This window comes from Mesoplodon bidens, assembly GCF_964165515.1.
Source record: "Mesoplodon bidens genome assembly, chromosome: 3".
NCBI classification, from domain to species: Eukaryota; Metazoa; Chordata; class Mammalia; order Artiodactyla; family Ziphiidae; genus Mesoplodon; species Mesoplodon bidens.
The window spans coordinates 52,583,616-52,599,626 of NC_138178.1; the positions used below are offsets into that span (position 1 = coordinate 52,583,616).

The 16,011-nt window shown below is 46.8% G+C and overlaps 1 protein-coding gene across 5 annotated transcripts in view; it reads left to right on the forward strand.

Moving 5' to 3' along the window:
• Window positions 1–16,011, forward strand: part of TLN2 (talin 2) — a 449,584-nt gene that overhangs the window by 376,578 nt on the left and 56,995 nt on the right. For 3 of the 5 annotated variants that reach the window (XM_081228039.1, XM_081228042.1, XM_081228040.1), the window contains 4 exons: window positions 1,788–1,958; window positions 7,222–7,368; window positions 11,358–11,459; window positions 13,875–13,994. In XM_081228039.1, coding sequence (XP_081084165.1) covers window positions 1,788–1,958; window positions 7,222–7,368; window positions 11,358–11,459; window positions 13,875–13,994 — 540 coding nt within the window. Of the gene's footprint in view, window positions 1–1,787; window positions 1,959–7,221; window positions 7,369–11,357; window positions 11,460–12,470; window positions 12,765–13,874; window positions 13,995–16,011 lie in introns of those variants that run through there. The other 2 variants (XM_081228041.1, XM_081228043.1) reach the window with 2 other exon arrangements.

Consider the following 16,011-nt stretch of genomic DNA (forward strand, 5'->3'; position numbering starts at 1 on the left):
GCCTTACACAGAGGTCTTTGGCCAAAGCAGGGAGCCGGGCAGGACGGGGGGCTGCCGGAATCCTGCTAAGTCATGTGCCTTGACATCGATCGGGTCTGCCCAGAGGTTGGGGAGCCCCTTTAAAATTCATACAAAGTGGGCCTCCCTGGTGGCGCAGTGGTTGAGAGTCCGCCTGCTGATGCGGGGGACAGGGGTTCGTGCCCCGGCCCGGGAGGATCCCACGTGCCGCGGAGCGGCTGGGTCTGTGAGCCATGGCCGCTGGGCCTGCGCGTCCGGAGCCTGTGCTCCGCAATGGGAGAGGCCACAACAGTGAGAGGCCCACATACAGAAAAAAAAAAAAAAAAAAAAAAAAAAAAATTCATACAAAGCACCATAAGGGCCAGCAGCAGCCTTGTTCAAGTGTTTTGAAACCTATCTGTAAGATAACTGTAATTGGGGATAAAAAGTCACAGTATGTTTATTGTTAGCTGATAGTCTTGTCTCACTATTAGCTTTAATGAACTTAAATATTTTGGACCCTCACCACCACCCCCAACTCCCACCCCCTGCTTTGTTGCTGACCCAGTGACTGCCGCTGCCCATGTGAAGCAGCCTTCCTGCCTGCATCCCCATCACCCTCATTCTTCCTCCACATCATGGGAAGAAGCATTAAGGGAGTTGCTGGTTAAAGAAGCATTAAGGGAGTTGAGAGCTATTCCCATCAGGTGAACTTAAATACATCTGATGGGAATAATTTAGCAATTAGTAATTGCCACACAAGATGAGGAGTTGAAGGGAAAAGTGTGATCAGTATCGTCGTGTTTTATCTGAGGGGGAATAGATGACAGTGTCTGAAGCAAGAACAGCAAAATGTTAAAATCTGATATTATGGATGCTAGGTAGATGGTGAGCTTTGGTGAGCATATACAGTCAGCCCTCCATATCTGCAGATGTCGAACCCACAGATGCAGAGGGCTGACTGTACTACAGCATTTTATATAAGAGACTTGAGCACCCGCAGATTTTTAGTATTCTTGGGGGGTCATGGAACCAATCCCCTGCAGATACCAAGGGACAATTGTATGCACCATCGATGCTGTTACCTAGTGGAGACAGGCCTCTGCTGCAACAGTGCTTAGCTGTCTTTAGGCTTTTTTGTTCTCCCAGGTTGGGCTCATCATAAACAGTACATCTTGACTGATGGGAAATCATTTTTGCTTTTTTTTTTTTCCAAATCCACGGTTTGGTCAAAATACTTGAGGCGCAGGGCAGTTGGGTTGGCTTCCTAAAATGCTTTTGAGGGTGCCTTTACTCTCAGGCTGCTTTTCTCAACTGCCATGCTCCCCTGCCCCTCTTCTATACCCCTTCCTTTTGAGTTTGTAAGTTGCTCGCCTTTGGTTCTTTCAAAAGCTGTTCTATTTGTGAAATTAAAATTAAGATTTGTAAAATTCTCACACCTAACTGTGGATCTCAGAACAGATTTCTTAGCACTTCTGCCATGATCAGAGACAGACAAAGAGCTCCCCAGAAAAAGAAAAGTCCGAACAAGAGTTCATTAATTACAAGTACTTTCAAAAGTAAAGTTGTACAAGGAATAAGGTCTGAGGACCTAATATGTATATAACATGGTGACTGTAATTCGTAATACTGGATGTAAAATAGAAAAAAACAAAAGTGAAGTCCAGCAGATCTGCCTCTCCCTGTGACTCATCCCATCCCTGTCCCAGCCCCCTTCCCAGCAGCCGGGCTCCTAAACAAGACACAGTATTTACATGTTGCATCTGGGGCTTTTTTTTTTGTCTTGAAAGGTGACACAACTGGCGAGCTACTTTGAGCCCTTGATCTTAGCTGCAGTGGGTGTCACCTCCAAGATTCTGGACCATCAGCAGCAGATGACAGTGCTGGACCAGACCAAGACGCTCGCAGAGTCTGCCCTACAGATGTTGTACGCAGCCAAGGAAGGCGGAGGAAACCCCAAGGTACAGCTCAGGATGCTAGGGGCTCACTTAGGACCCTGAGAAGCCAGCACACGTTCCTCTGTATCATGTCCCTCCAGGGAGGGCACCTCCGGTTTTTGGATGGTGGCATTTGATTTTCCATTTAAAGGTGGGAAATAATCTTCTCTTGGCCTTCCCAGGAATCTTTAAGAGGAAAACCAAGAAATGCACACAATTAAGGCTGATTTAGAAGTTTTTTTTTTTTTTTTTTCCGTGACAGTGTGTGTAGGTAAGCATCCTTGGGAAAGAAACATGTATTGTGTGGATATTACAGGAATAAAAACCATAATACCTGCCCGGCACCTGTTCAGTGTTGACACAAAGCAAACCTCTATTGTTTTCCACTAAGTGTCGTTTCTGTTCCTGGTACTTAGGTTCAAAGAGAAACATGGTCAAGGTCACCCATGGCATGTGTTGCTGTTGCCTTGGGGACAGTAGTTTAATATGAAAATCTCCCTTACCAGTTTACAGTGGAACATTTCTTCAGCCTGATGTGTCACCTAGGTACTTTTAAGTGGCCAAAGATGGTGACAACATGTCCTTTTCTCTCAAGGTCAGAGAAATTGTCAGGGATTGTTTTACTTGTGAAACCAGCATGCACCTTAAGTTTCCTCAGGGTTCTGGAACCTGGAGAGTGGGCTGGAGGCTTCTCCCACCACTTGTATCTTCTAGGAGCTGCCTCCACATGATCATGTGATCTTAATGGGTCTTCACCTAAGCAGACTAACTTGAGAGAGCACTACTGGAAAGATTTGTGTAGCATACTGACCTACGAGCTACAAGGATCCATTATATATATTTGTGTGTGTGTGGTTTTTTTAGTGTGCTTTGTTGTATGTCTAAGATCTTCAAATCAGTCACGTGGTATAGCAGAGAAGACTCTAGATTGAGTCAGATGGCAAAATGGTGATCTCAGAGCTAACAGCTATTGCATGCCGACTCTGTGTCATTTTTTACATCTTACACCCTCATCTTATGTAATCTTCATAGAAACTCTGTGACGTGGGAAGGTTCCCACTGCACACGTGCAGAAGCTGAGGCTGCCCTGCCGAGTTGTCCGAGATCACAGGCGAGGTGCATGTGGGGTCATGTGGAAACGCAGGCCAACTCAGCCCGGAGCGAGGCCTGGGAGGGGTCAAGGAAGGAGGCAGGGAAGAGGGAGCAGCATCTGCAAAGCACAGAGAGGGTTATAAAAGGATTGCGATCTCTTTAGAAAATAGCACTCTAGTCTGGTGTGTACGGAACGTGCCGAGTGTGGGGACAGTGGGACGGGAGGGAAGACTGGGCTGTACCGTGCCAGGCCTCCTCCTGCACGCGAAGGAGCTGGGGCTTTCTAGTGAGCAGTGGAAACTGGCGCAGCCCATCCGTAGTCTAGAAACGCCATTCTGGAAGCAGCGTGAATAATGTCTTGGACTTGCATTCTCTGTGTTCAGTTTTTCATTCATGTATCTGGCAACTCGTAAGAGATTAATTCTGGGGATGCTAACAATTTTGAGAGCCAGCCTTGGCCCTCAAGTTGTTCGGAGGTTTCTGGCAAAAAAATGAGTCTGGTTGCTGAAGTGGTGGGCAGAGCAAGAACAAGAACACCCTTTGGCTGTCAGAGGTTAGTGACGGGTACCCCAGAGTCAGACCCCCCCCCTTTGCTCCCTCCCTAAACTGGAGCAGCTGGGACTCGCCCTGCAGACCCAGTTCTAGGTTATCTTTTCTCCAGGGCTGTTTACTGCCACATCTCTACGCCTAACCTGAGGGGGTTTCATTCTCAGCAGAAGAACTCAAATTAGTAGGTTTCTGGATGTTTAAGAGATTAGCACATCTGCTTGGACTGCAAGTTCAGAGCTCCTCGTGGAATTCTGCTGTATGCCAAGGAACCTCATGGTTGGGAGCATTTGTAGTTGGCACTGTAAGCTTTATAGTGACATCCTTTGCTTGGAAGTGTGGGCTGGAGAACAGTGTGGAGTAGTTCTCAGTGAAAGACCTGAAGCACCAGGTGATGAACTAAGACACGGGATGAGTGACAGCGATGCAGGAGTTTACATGGATCCTGTCACTGGTAGCAGGTACCTGTGCTGTCTGCAGACTCTGACAGGCTTGTCACAGGGTGCCTGGGACACTACAAGTTGGCTTGAAGGCCCTTTCCTAAGAGGCCTAGTGCAGAGACTTAATCCCCTTGGGTGCTGTTCTTTGGGCAGATGTTTACTAGGTGTTACTTGCTACGTGTTAGGTGATGTATAAAACGTATGTGTTAGATATCGTAGTCCTTGTTTGCATGTGGTCTAAATGTGGTTAAATGGTTTTCAGTGTCTTTTATTTGATGAGAAATAGGATAAGCTTTGGGGGGCCAACATATCTGGATTTCAAATCCCAGCTCTGCCTTTTGCTGGCAAATAACTTCAGTTGTTTCCTCATCTAAACAACAAGGTTGGTAATGAATACCTCCGGAGTAGTTGTAGAGATTATATGAGATAATGTGCCTGACATAGTGGGTGTTCCAAAAAAAAAAAATTAGAAAATAACAGTCCCAGAGCCTGGTGTTAATGAATCACATGAGTACAAGACATTTGCTCTGTGACCTCACCCTCATCCCACTGAGCCCCCTTCTACACTCACTCTGTACCTCCAGAGCTTCCCCCCACACTCACCTCTCCCCCACTCACCCCTCCCCCACTCAGTTCCCTCCTCCATCCTCCTTGAAGGGGCCCCTCCAGCGTCTGCCTGTAACACTCCAGCAAATATGCCACCCTGTCCATTGTTGGGCAGTTCTAATTATCAGCTGGTTTTTCCCCTCTACTAAAGTCGAGACCTGCCCCCTGTAGCCTTCTCCCATTTTCCAAACTCCTGTGATGTCAATGCCTGCTTTACTGGGCTTTGTAGTTGAAGCACTATAATAAAGAAATAAGGCTCCCTTGGAAGTAGACTTCAGACACGTTTCCAGAAAAGAACAGAGTCTGATTTCTCTCCTTTGCTGCTCTGTGAGGAGCAGTAACAAGGATCCCCTCCAGATTCTAAAATAATGACCTCATTGTTGAGCCTGCTGACTCCACTTGCCACATTGCTCTTGGTTGGTTAAGGCTGCCTTAATTGAGAGCCTACTGTGTCTTTTGGGGTCTGAAGCTAGTGTGCTCAGGCAGCCCATGTGTGGGATTTGGCCTCAGTGGTGTGTTCCAGATGAGGTTTGCCATTGGAGTTAGAGGACACGGCTCTGGGTAAGGCTTGGAGGAGGCCTCACAGCCTCTGAGCTGACCCTTTAAGGATCTGTAAAAACTTAAACATGTCGAGTGAAGGAGAAGCAGGCCTTCTAAAGAATTCCTCACCACGAGCAGATGGGAAGGTGATTCACTTCTGGGACAGCCAAGAGCAAGGGTGTGTTTTTGTAGGTTTTGATGCTCTGGTGTGGAGAAGGTGTCCTTTACGTTTTCCAAGGAGTTCCAGAGAACTGTTTTGTGATTTACTTCTGCCACCCCCAGAACTGGCTTCTGATACCTTCCTAAGGCTGCATGGGAGAGCAGATACTTGGCAAGCCGCTCTCACTTCTCCCCGCAGATGTGTACTTTGTTTCATAGGAATGTACAGAGTTGCTAACATTTTTGTGCCACCAATAGTTACCTCATTCTAAGTGAGATTTACAGAAATGCACACCTTACATTTTACCTTTTTTTTTTTTTTTTTTTTTTTTACATTTTACCTTTTTTATAAATGAGAGCATATTTGTGTGAGATGCTCTCTCTGGAGGGTTTTGTACAGGAGATGTCACTTTTCAGGCTTCCATCAAAATAAAGCAATCTGCACATTTAGTGTTTTACCTTCTCTGTGCCATGAAATCAGCCATTAACCTAAATTACCAGTTCACTCCATCACATCCCTCAGAGAGAGAGCTTTGCATCCTGATACGGTTGCCTCAGGATAACCATCGTGATCACATATTTCACATCTCATCAGATGTTGTATTTGGAGGACTTTTCTTGATTCCTGTGGCTTTTTAATTCTGCCAGCTGAGCCAGTTCCCATGGCTCACGTAGCTTCTTGGAATTCTTCTCTTTTATTTAATCACTCAAAAGAGTTATCATTTACCATCTCTCACTGGCTTCCTTACCTTCTTATCTACCAAAGTAAAGGTGCAATTTCTTGGGCCTTATAGAGGGGTCATCTTCCTCTGAGGAGCATCAGGGCAGCCATAGCCACTGCACGGGGCATCCGGTACGGGATGCAATGCACTTCTGACACAAAATACCCCGCATTATTTCAGATTTCCCAGGTAAGGACACGGTCCCCTACTAGACTGCTCTTATTATAAACGATAAGATGCCTACAACCATCTTATCTCATCAGAATTCCACTGCATAGCATTGTTATAATTATTCCCATTTTGCTTAGGAACCCACGCCCAGGACCACTTAGCTACTTAGCAGGGGAGACAGAATTCGACCCCAGCTTTTTCTGACCCCAGGACCTTCACTCTGCTCCTTCATCTTGCTACCACTCAAGGTGTTTTTTAGGGAGCCTGGCACCACCATTCTTTCATCCTTTCATTCACTCACTTGCCAGGGCCTGCTCTGGGCTCCATACATGTTGTTAAAGCATCTCCGAGGATCGTCTAGGGGAACTCATGAGCACTCAGGCTTTGCCTGCAGAGTGTCTGTCCCTGGAGAACTTTAATCATTCGTCCCTCCAAACTCATGTAAATGTAATTTGTGACATAGTTCCAAAACCCATGTAGCCTTCTGCAGATTTCTGCCTCCTATATGTATCTCTATTTCCATAATCCAGTTGTATTTATAGAAAGGGAATTATAGTGTATTGGGCAACTTTGAAGAGAAGCGCATTTGTTGTGAACACGTGTTTTTCTTTATATAGTTTTTTTTTCTATTAAATCTGTCAACTTGTATATTAGGGAATCTGTGGCATTCTCTTTGTACCACCCTGAACGTAGTAACGTAAAATTAGTCACGTCATAAGACGCTGGTTGAAATTGCAGGGTTTTTTTCCCTTTTGTTTGCAAAAAGAGATCTTTTTCTTTTTGTCTTTCTGATTTTTATTTATTTTGCAAACAAATGTACAAACATAATAAAGGAAAGGAAAAAACAGAGAATACATTTGTTGTGCTCCATAATGGGGATGTAGTTTTATATTCTGCTTTTTAAGGTTATCTGTAAAAGAAGTGAAGTGATTCTTAGGAGATTGAGCACCGTTGTCTTCTGCTCATGGAAACATCTTACAGTTATCTTCTCCCCCCTGTCCCCCACCTCAGGCACAGCACACCCACGATGCCATCACGGAGGCCGCCCAGCTTATGAAGGAGGCCGTGGACGACATCATGGTGACGCTGAATGAAGCTGCCAGTGAAGTGGGGTTGGTGGGAGGCATGGTCGACGCCATCGCAGAAGCCATGAGCAAGGTGGGCCTGGGCCCCCAGATGCTCTCCTGCACTCCTTGGCCCCATTTCCTCCAAGGTTTCCCTCTAACTTGGTCCCAGGGGCTTTTCTCTAAGGAGCTGTCAGAGGAGCCCTCTAATCCAGGCTGACACCAGCAAGCCTCCTCTTTTCTTGAGGTGTCTGATTAATGTACAGATGTTTATCATATGTCCAACATAGTCTTCATTCTTTATTATTCATTCATTACTTTCGTAAGCCGGTCGCACCCTTCCTTCCATATTTACATGGGGGAAAAAGAGATGGAGAAGGCATCCTTGGTCCCCTCACTTATAAAATGGAAGTAATTATTTACCACGCCTGTATACCTTGTAGAGTTGTCGTGGGGAGCAAACTCCAAAATGAAATAACGACGTGATTCCCAAGTGCTGGTCTTCAGAATGGCTCCTTTGGAATTCATGGGAGCATTTTAGAATGCACATTCCTAGGCCCTGCCCCCACGCTGCTCACTTGGAATCTCTATGGCGTGAAGCCTAGTAATTTAAAAATCTCCCCATGGTTCTGGTATCTAGCCAGATGCAGGGACCACTGAAATGGCTAAGTGTAAAAGCCCTCAGAGACCAGTTGTAGACAACAGACATAGATGACAGGGGTATCATTTCTCCTCCAGTGACCCACCAGTTGAGTTGGGTCAGTAGGGAAGCATGGCTGGACAGTATCTCCTGCCCTTTTGAAGGATCCCCAAGGAATCCTTCACTAATCATGTCAGTTTGATGCTGATTAGAATTAACAACTACTCGTCAGTGTCTAATTGCCATCCTCTGATAGCATAGCTAAACACTGTAGACTTCGTCTGTGTTTGGAAATGTCCATTGTCAGATTGTGAATACACTAATGTGGTTTTTCAGGATAATAAGTGGTCTTTAATTGCTAATTTAGAGAAGATTGGTTGGTTCGTATCTCCAGGAAGAGATGATAGCCTGAAAGTATCATTAGGATAATTCCCATTAAACATTATGCAAACATTACCAGACTGATAATGTCCCAAGCTAGGCTGGGATGCCGGGGATCCCTTAGAGACCCCAGGCTTGCCTTGTCAAAGCACTCCAGTAATTTCTGCTGTGGGCTTCTCATGCTTCAAATTTGGACAGTTTGACAGAACACGAGTAAATTGCCCTCTTCCTCAAGGCCCTTGGATAAGTCTCAGTGGGTTTGTTTGGTTTTCAGGACATCGGAACACCAGAGCTTTGAAATTAAGCCATGTATCTATCAAGGATATTAAATAATGGAGCTCAAGGTTTCTCAGTACAAATGAGAACTTCAAATGATAATCTTTTTCTTCTTAGGAGGTATTTTTCACAATCACTCTAATGATAGGGAAGAGTCCCATAAATCCCTGGAAGATGGAAGTCTTTTTTTGATAGCCTTTTAGCCTTGCATATTGCGATGAATCTTTAATAAGGAGAGTGGCTCTTGTACTGTCTGATTTCAGGGGTGTAACGTCTGCTCTCTCAGCCCAGGACATGCCTGATTCTTTTCGAAGGGCTGGGAAATAGGTCTGGTGTTACCTGATAGCCATTATTAGGAACCGCTGACACCATGAGCCCCAGAGGCTGGGAGCAAAGGGGTTTTTCCCCTCAGTTCTTCAAAGTAGATAATTGGGGTTTCATTGATACCCCCTAAACTCCTATCTACCCTGATCTGACACCCTGGGTACTGCACGATGCCTCTTCCCCATCGTCTCCTTTCTAAGCCCACCCCGGCCTGCCCATCACTGGAGACTTTGTATTAAGTGATATCTCAGGTCCTTTGAGCCCCTAAGCAGCAACGCATTGTAAATATGTCATTTTCTATCTGAGTTTTGGTTATTTGGTTAAAACACTGATATACTCTTAGAATCATTGTCTAAAGTTCCAAGAGGCAGTGACTGGCAGAAAAACTTCAAGTGTACCCAAAGCTGATTCTAAGTTCGGTGCAATTCTTGCCACTTTTGGAGCTTCTGCTCTGGAGTGTCTCCTTGAAATTCTCTCTCTGTATCTAAGCACCAGAAGGTTTGGGAATTCACAGGTTACCATGAACTAATCAGCCTTCTGGATAACCTTGGGCAAATCACTCAAGTTTTCTAAATCTTTTTTTCCCCCGTTCACTGAGGTTAATCTCAATCTTCGGGATTTTATGACCAAGTCCCTTTTCTTTGTTTGCTTTTGTGTGTGTGTGTTGGGGCTGGGGGGGGGGTTGTTTTTCCTTTTTGGCCAAGGAAGGTAATTAAAGAAAGAAAACAAAAACCCTGATATCTACGTCAGTAGTATTTCATAAAATAAAGGACATGTTAACACCAAAAAAAAAAAGTAGGAAGGCTATAAACTCAGAATAAAGGAAAGTTCTTTCAACTAAGTAAATTTGAAATCCTAAACAAAAGTCACTACTTTGTTCTTACTTCTCTCATTGTCTTCACACTGGAAGGTTCATCGTGGTGACCAGTGGCCACTGTGTTCTAAGCTGCCCTCTAGTCCAACATCCTGGCATGTTTGCAGTTACACCACATCTCATACGAAGGCTCCCACCACATGGCCCGACCCTTACAAGATGCCCAGTTAATTTATACTGAGTGTATGAGTCCACAGCTCAGTCCTCATTTGACCAGCGGGCCCCCAAAGTGTGATAGAGATACTTGGCAGTGTCTAACTCCCTGATAAAGAAACATTAAAAAAATCTACCCTGTAGGTTGTATTGTTGGTTTGGTAGAGATTACATCCTGGCCTGTGCAACCACGTTATATACTAGGCTACAGTGATACATTCATTCAACTCGCATATGTAGCTTGGATCTACTCACGACAGGTAGCTCTCATTGACCACTCCACCTAATCTTTTCCTAATTGCCCTCTGGTCCCTAATGTCTTCCCAGACTACAGACTATCTGGCAGAGAGCTGCCAGATAGAGCATTGCCTACTGCAGACCCCGCCATTTTCTTCATGATTGCAAGGTTCCTCATCAAACAGATCCAGCCTGATTCCCACCCCTTCAACAGCCCCCTCGTGTTCACTGCACTCACTCTTCCTGTAGTCATTTCTGTTCACCTTGTCTCCTCACCTAGAATATCGTTCAGCAACCAGTGGTGACAGTCACAACGATGGTGGTGGTGAGGATGGGTGGCCTTTTTCTTCATCATTATCATCTTTATCACCATCATGATCTTCATTATCATGGTTCTCCTCTCCTCTCCCTTCATGTAGACGAGGTATCGTCTCAGTTGATCTTTACTACAACCTTCTGATGCTTGGACGTTTCCAGCGAAGGTCCTAAGAACCAGTTTGAGCCTCAAGCTGGGTATTTACTCACAAGTCCTGGAACCAGGTCTCAAATTCAACTCTTCTGAGCCAATAAATCCCCAGCCCTTCAAGGGACTGTCCCACTTCTCCACCTATTCCGCTCCACACTGATCTCACCCTTCTCTCAGTTCCTGTGGTACTAGAGTCAGATGAACAAGTCATTCCTGATGTTTCCAATTCCTCCTCTTCCCCAGCTTAGGTCAGAAGTGAGTGTTCCAGGGTAGAGACATCCATGGGCTGTACCATTCTTAGGGAGGCCCTTCATGATGGAGGTTCTGCGGCCTCCCCCAGCTCTTGTCTGCCATTCTGACCTCCCTGCACGTTCTGGCTCACACCCACCTCCATGTGCTTGAGCGCTATTCCCTCTCCTTGGGACTCCTTCCCCACCTTTTGTGTGTGGCACACTGCTTACCTGGTAAGACTTGGCTGAAACATCATTCCTCTGGACAGCTCTGCCACTCCCTTCAGACACACTGGGGGTCCTCTCCTTGCCTGTGTGCCCCCAGTACCTTATGTATGCCTCTAATGAGGTCCTTATCACAGAAGTTGGGGGGTTCTGTTGACTCTGGACCCAAGAAACTCTGAAGGCCTCTCCATTTTCCCAAGTTCCTGATTCTAAAAAATAAAGCCCACACTTGAACAGGCCTCTGATGACCTTTGGGTTCTTTTCCTCTCCCCTGTAGCTGGATGAAGGCACTCCTCCAGAACCAAAGGGGACGTTTGTCGACTATCAGACGACAGTGGTTAAATACTCCAAAGCCATTGCGGTAACAGCTCAGGAAATGGTAAGAAGAAAATGGGCTCACCCTGCACCCCACTGTTGGTTGCCCTTTTATCCACCACACCACTGAGTCTTCAAATCTGGGTCTGTGCTGGAGAGAGATTAGTCCTCTGTGTTTCTAGTTCCTCCTGGGCCTCAGCTTTGTCCTGATCTGTGGTCTTTCTGGCTGCCTGTGGTCTAGAAGCCCCAGGCCGCTGGACTTCTCATCTCACGAAAAAGCTCCAAAAGGGAATTAAAAATGACTGAGAGTTGGGCATGAGGACAGGGGAGCAAAGGAAAGAGAGAAAATTAGAATCAAGGAGGAAATGAGAAGGAAATTGCAAGTTATAGAGAAAGAAAAAAAATCCTATTTATCTCACAGAGGACTTGAACTGTTTTTATGGATTAAAGTTACAGTACAAGAGAAGACATTTGGGGACAGAACCAAGACTGTCTAATGGAATCAAGTTATAATACTTGGACAGTGCTGAACAGTACGATAGTGCCAGTCTTTCAGGCAAAATGAAACAGTAGTTATATAAAAAAAATTTTCTCCTGACAACAGAAGGCATGTAACTTTTGGAGGTGACTTTTTTTTTTTTTGCTAAAATGTAATGCAATCAGAATTGTATTATATGGATGTTTAGCTATAAATGGCATTGAGAGACAGTGAATGCTATCTTGATAGGTTAAAAAGTTGTACAGAAAAAGAAAAATGGTGTCCACGAAGAGTTAATATACGTACCTAGTAAGAAAGTTCTTAACCTCTGAAAGCTCAGCTGTCACAGGATAAAATTGAAAGACTCCCCTTTGATGCTACCACCGAAGCCTGAGCTGGAGGGACTGCGTGGTCCCTGCCCCATCAGGCCAGGCACCTCTCTGGATGGTTTTGTCATGTAGCCATGTGTCCACTAGAGGTTGAGCTTGGACCACAAAGGCTTCCCTGGCGGCGGCTGCTGCTCATTCTTAGAAACTCTGCGGTTGTGCCAGACTCCCTGTTGTTGAAAAGGACTTGGGCTGGGGAGGGAGGAAGGAACAGTGTCCACCTCAGCGACTGGAAGAAGGCTGGAGTCGGCCTCGGGCTGGCCCCACTCAGGAGAGCTCAGGGGCGTCCCAGCTAGCCCGGCAGCCCGACGGTACTGATTTCTCCAAGCAGGGAGCGCAGTACAGCAGGGTTGAAAATGTCTCCAGTGGCCTCAGGGGTTTCTGGAATATCTCCTGGGCCAGGTTCTCAGCCGGCCTGTCTTGACCCTGGGTGTCCATGCACTTGAGGAGCCCAGCCTGGGGCTGCGTTGCCGCTCCTGGACTGTCTGGCCAGGGCCCGGAGGGGGTGAGTGTTCCCCCCACCGCACTGGGCGGCCCCCAGGGTTATTGTGCTCCTCGTGGCAGGGTCGCATGCAGCAGCTGTTAGCACAGCCTCGTTCTCTCGGGGTGAGGCATGCATTCCTTGGGAACCCACACCTCGGCCCGAAAGCCTGTGACATTTCCTGGTAAACATGCCTTAGACGGGCCCGCATTCCCGCCCTCAATGGATATGAGTCATTTAACAGGTTTTTTTTTTTTTTTTAAGTCCTTTAAAATCAAGGACTTTAGATGCCACAAAGAGAGAGGGAAGTATCGTCATCCAGAGCAAGAGAACAGGTGGGGAAGAGGGAAGCCTTGGACCCAAGAGGGACATGGATACCTTTCTGGGTGGTGGGTTACAACTGCCCTTGTGAGTTCTAAGAGGCATTTTTGTCAGAGGAGGAAAAACTAGACGTGAGGGTATTAGCTAGTTTGGGTAAGTGGAGGTAAGGTTTTCTATCACATAGGAGGAAAACACAGAATATCTTGAGAGTAAAAAGGCAGAACTTGACCATTTAGGCTACAGTATTCTCTTCACTGAATCTGTGGCTGAAACGTTGTCATTCTTTGGCACAATGTTATTACAGAGCTGAATTCTGTGAGTTTCTTCCACCAAAACGTTAGGCTTACCCATCTCTTCAGTCACGATTTCCTGATGATCCTGTCCTTGTGCCCTCTCTCGGCGGTGTGGGACCTGCTCCTGAGTCCCCAGAGACCCAATCAGCCCGGGAGCAATGTGTGACCAGGGCTGCACCCTGCACGGGGCTGGGCCCCCTTGTGGTTTCTCTGGGGGGGCTCCCCGGTAACCCCACGGGGCAGGGCTGGTGGAGAGAGTGGACCCTGAGGCCCGGCCTCCACGCTGCACGGCCTGAACCTGAGCATGTTGCCTTGACCTGGCCGGGAGCCGCTGGCCTGTCATGTGGGCTGCAGCATGGGCTTCGCTTGAACTGCCCTCACCAACGTCCAGCCCCACACGCAAGCCACAAGCCTAAAAGTGAATGAGACCCTTTGACTCCCAGTGGTATTAACACATGGTTCTCATGCTTTTCTCTGTGTGTCCCTGTGTGTTTGTGTCTTGCTTGTTTTCTTTTTCCAGATGACTAAGTCGGTTACTAACCCGGAGGAATTGGGAGGACTGGCTTCACAAATGACCAGTGACTATGGGCACCTGGCTCTCCAGGGCCAGATGGCAGCAGCCACGGCGGAACCAGAGGAGGTCTGCCACCTTAAGTCCCTGTTTTTTAAGAAGCAAACCCACACTGGTGCCTGCTCCCGGGGGGACTCTTCTCTGTAGCTTAGCTCCACTCTGGGAAGACCCCAGCCTAATAGCCAGAGACGGGCGTAGTTCCCTCTCCTCTTGCTGCCAACCCCCCAGGTTCACACCCAGCAGCCCCATCCCATGCTCCAGGCTCTCTGTCCTTCCTGAGGCCGCCTGGCACAATCTGGGGCCATCTGGGGAGGTGGGCTTTCAGGACTCTGCTGACAGTGTTCTGCCAGCTCTCCCGTCCCCCAGCCCCATCGCCTGATGCCAAGGGTGCAACATACACTGCCATCCTCCTCTTCCTTCCTACTCCTGCTTCGCAGTCCCCCTCGATTATTTGTATGTTTTCCAAAGGCTGACAGAAGTCTTAGAAGAGCCAAGTATGGGATTCGGCTGCCCCTCCCTTGAGAAAGGGCTGTGTAACCAGCCTGCTTTCATGAAACAAAGTCTTTTCCAAATATCGTTGGCAGCCTCTTAAGAACGGGCCCAGATCCCTGTCCCCATCCCCGCTGTGGACTCCTTGTCCTTACCTACCTGCCTTCCCTAAACTCACTTTCCTTAATGGCCAACACAGACTCACCTCAGAATGCCTGCCCCCGTAGGAGTCTTAAAACAGCAAAAGTTTGACTCCAGAGGCCACTTACTAAGAGGTCCCATATCTAATACCTCTGAGAAATCGAGTGGTCCATTGGCAAAAGCGGGCAGGGTGGATAGAGCTCTGGGGTGCCTGACTACACCTGTATCAGTGTTAACACATGGAAGGGGCCCGGGCCTGAGCTACTTGCATGGCTCCCTAGAGAAAGAAAGCCCAGCCTGCAGTAAAGAATAATGGAGTGGATTGCAGGGACCCTGGGAAAACAAGGTAACTACATCCGTGAAGTTCGGCAAGCTGTTGATGGAGGGCGAACCCTGTTCATGACATGTTGAAACGAACCAGGCTGTCAAGGCAGAAGGTTGGAGCCGGTCTTCCCTTCTCCTTGCGGTGATGGACAGTGTCCCCAAGTTATTCAGTGCTGTTTCTCCTGGGGGTCAGGTCTAAGCATGTCTTCACCAAGACTCCCAGCAGCACTACAGAAATGAAGACCCAGAACAAAATCACTTTCTAACGTATGTCATAACAATGCATGTAAATGGGAGTACCATATGTATGTACTGGCATACATATATATCCAGCATGGGATGACTTCAGTTTCTAACAGTGCCTGCATTTTGAGATTTTAGGAGGATTGAGTATTTAGACTGCAGCATGAATAATTCTATTTGCCATGAGTCTGTCATTACCAGGAAAGAAAAATTATCAGAGACCCGCATACGATTCTGTGGATTTCTTTACACAGGCCCATCTTTTTTTTTTTTTTTAAGACTCCCTCTTTTAGTAAGATCATCTGGACTCATAATTCGTTTGGTTAACATGTAATTTTGAATTTCAGAAACAAGCATAAGGGAACTTCTGTTACAGTAAGGGAAAGTTTGATTGGACAAAAGGAAGAAGTGTTGGCTTTTCGAGAGGATTGAAAACTAAAAGAGACTGTGATTGTCGGGGGGGTTTGGATCTCTGTCTCCAGAAATCTTTAAAGGTGGAATTTACATGCCCCTTCCTTGGTTAGTTTCACCGCTGGCCTGCCTGCCTGCCCTCCTTACTGAGTGAAGACCTAGTGATCTGTGGAGCCCTTTCCACATCTGAGTTCTTATGAGCTACCCCACCCCCTGGGTGAAACAAGCAATTTTCTAATTGCAACCCAGACCACTGAAGCAAGATACAAAAGAAAGCCAAAGCAGCCGGGAAAGAAAATGCATTGCTAGAAGCACAATAGCAAGTTACTTTAGGTACTGGCCCTGCCCTTGTAGCAGCTGTGTTTCCGTTAAGGTTTCCCCTTTTCATGGTTACATCTTGAGATGTGTTTTACATTCCAGACACACAAGCAGTGTGACCTGGAGTGAAAAGGAGCAGAAAGAATATAAAATTACCAAT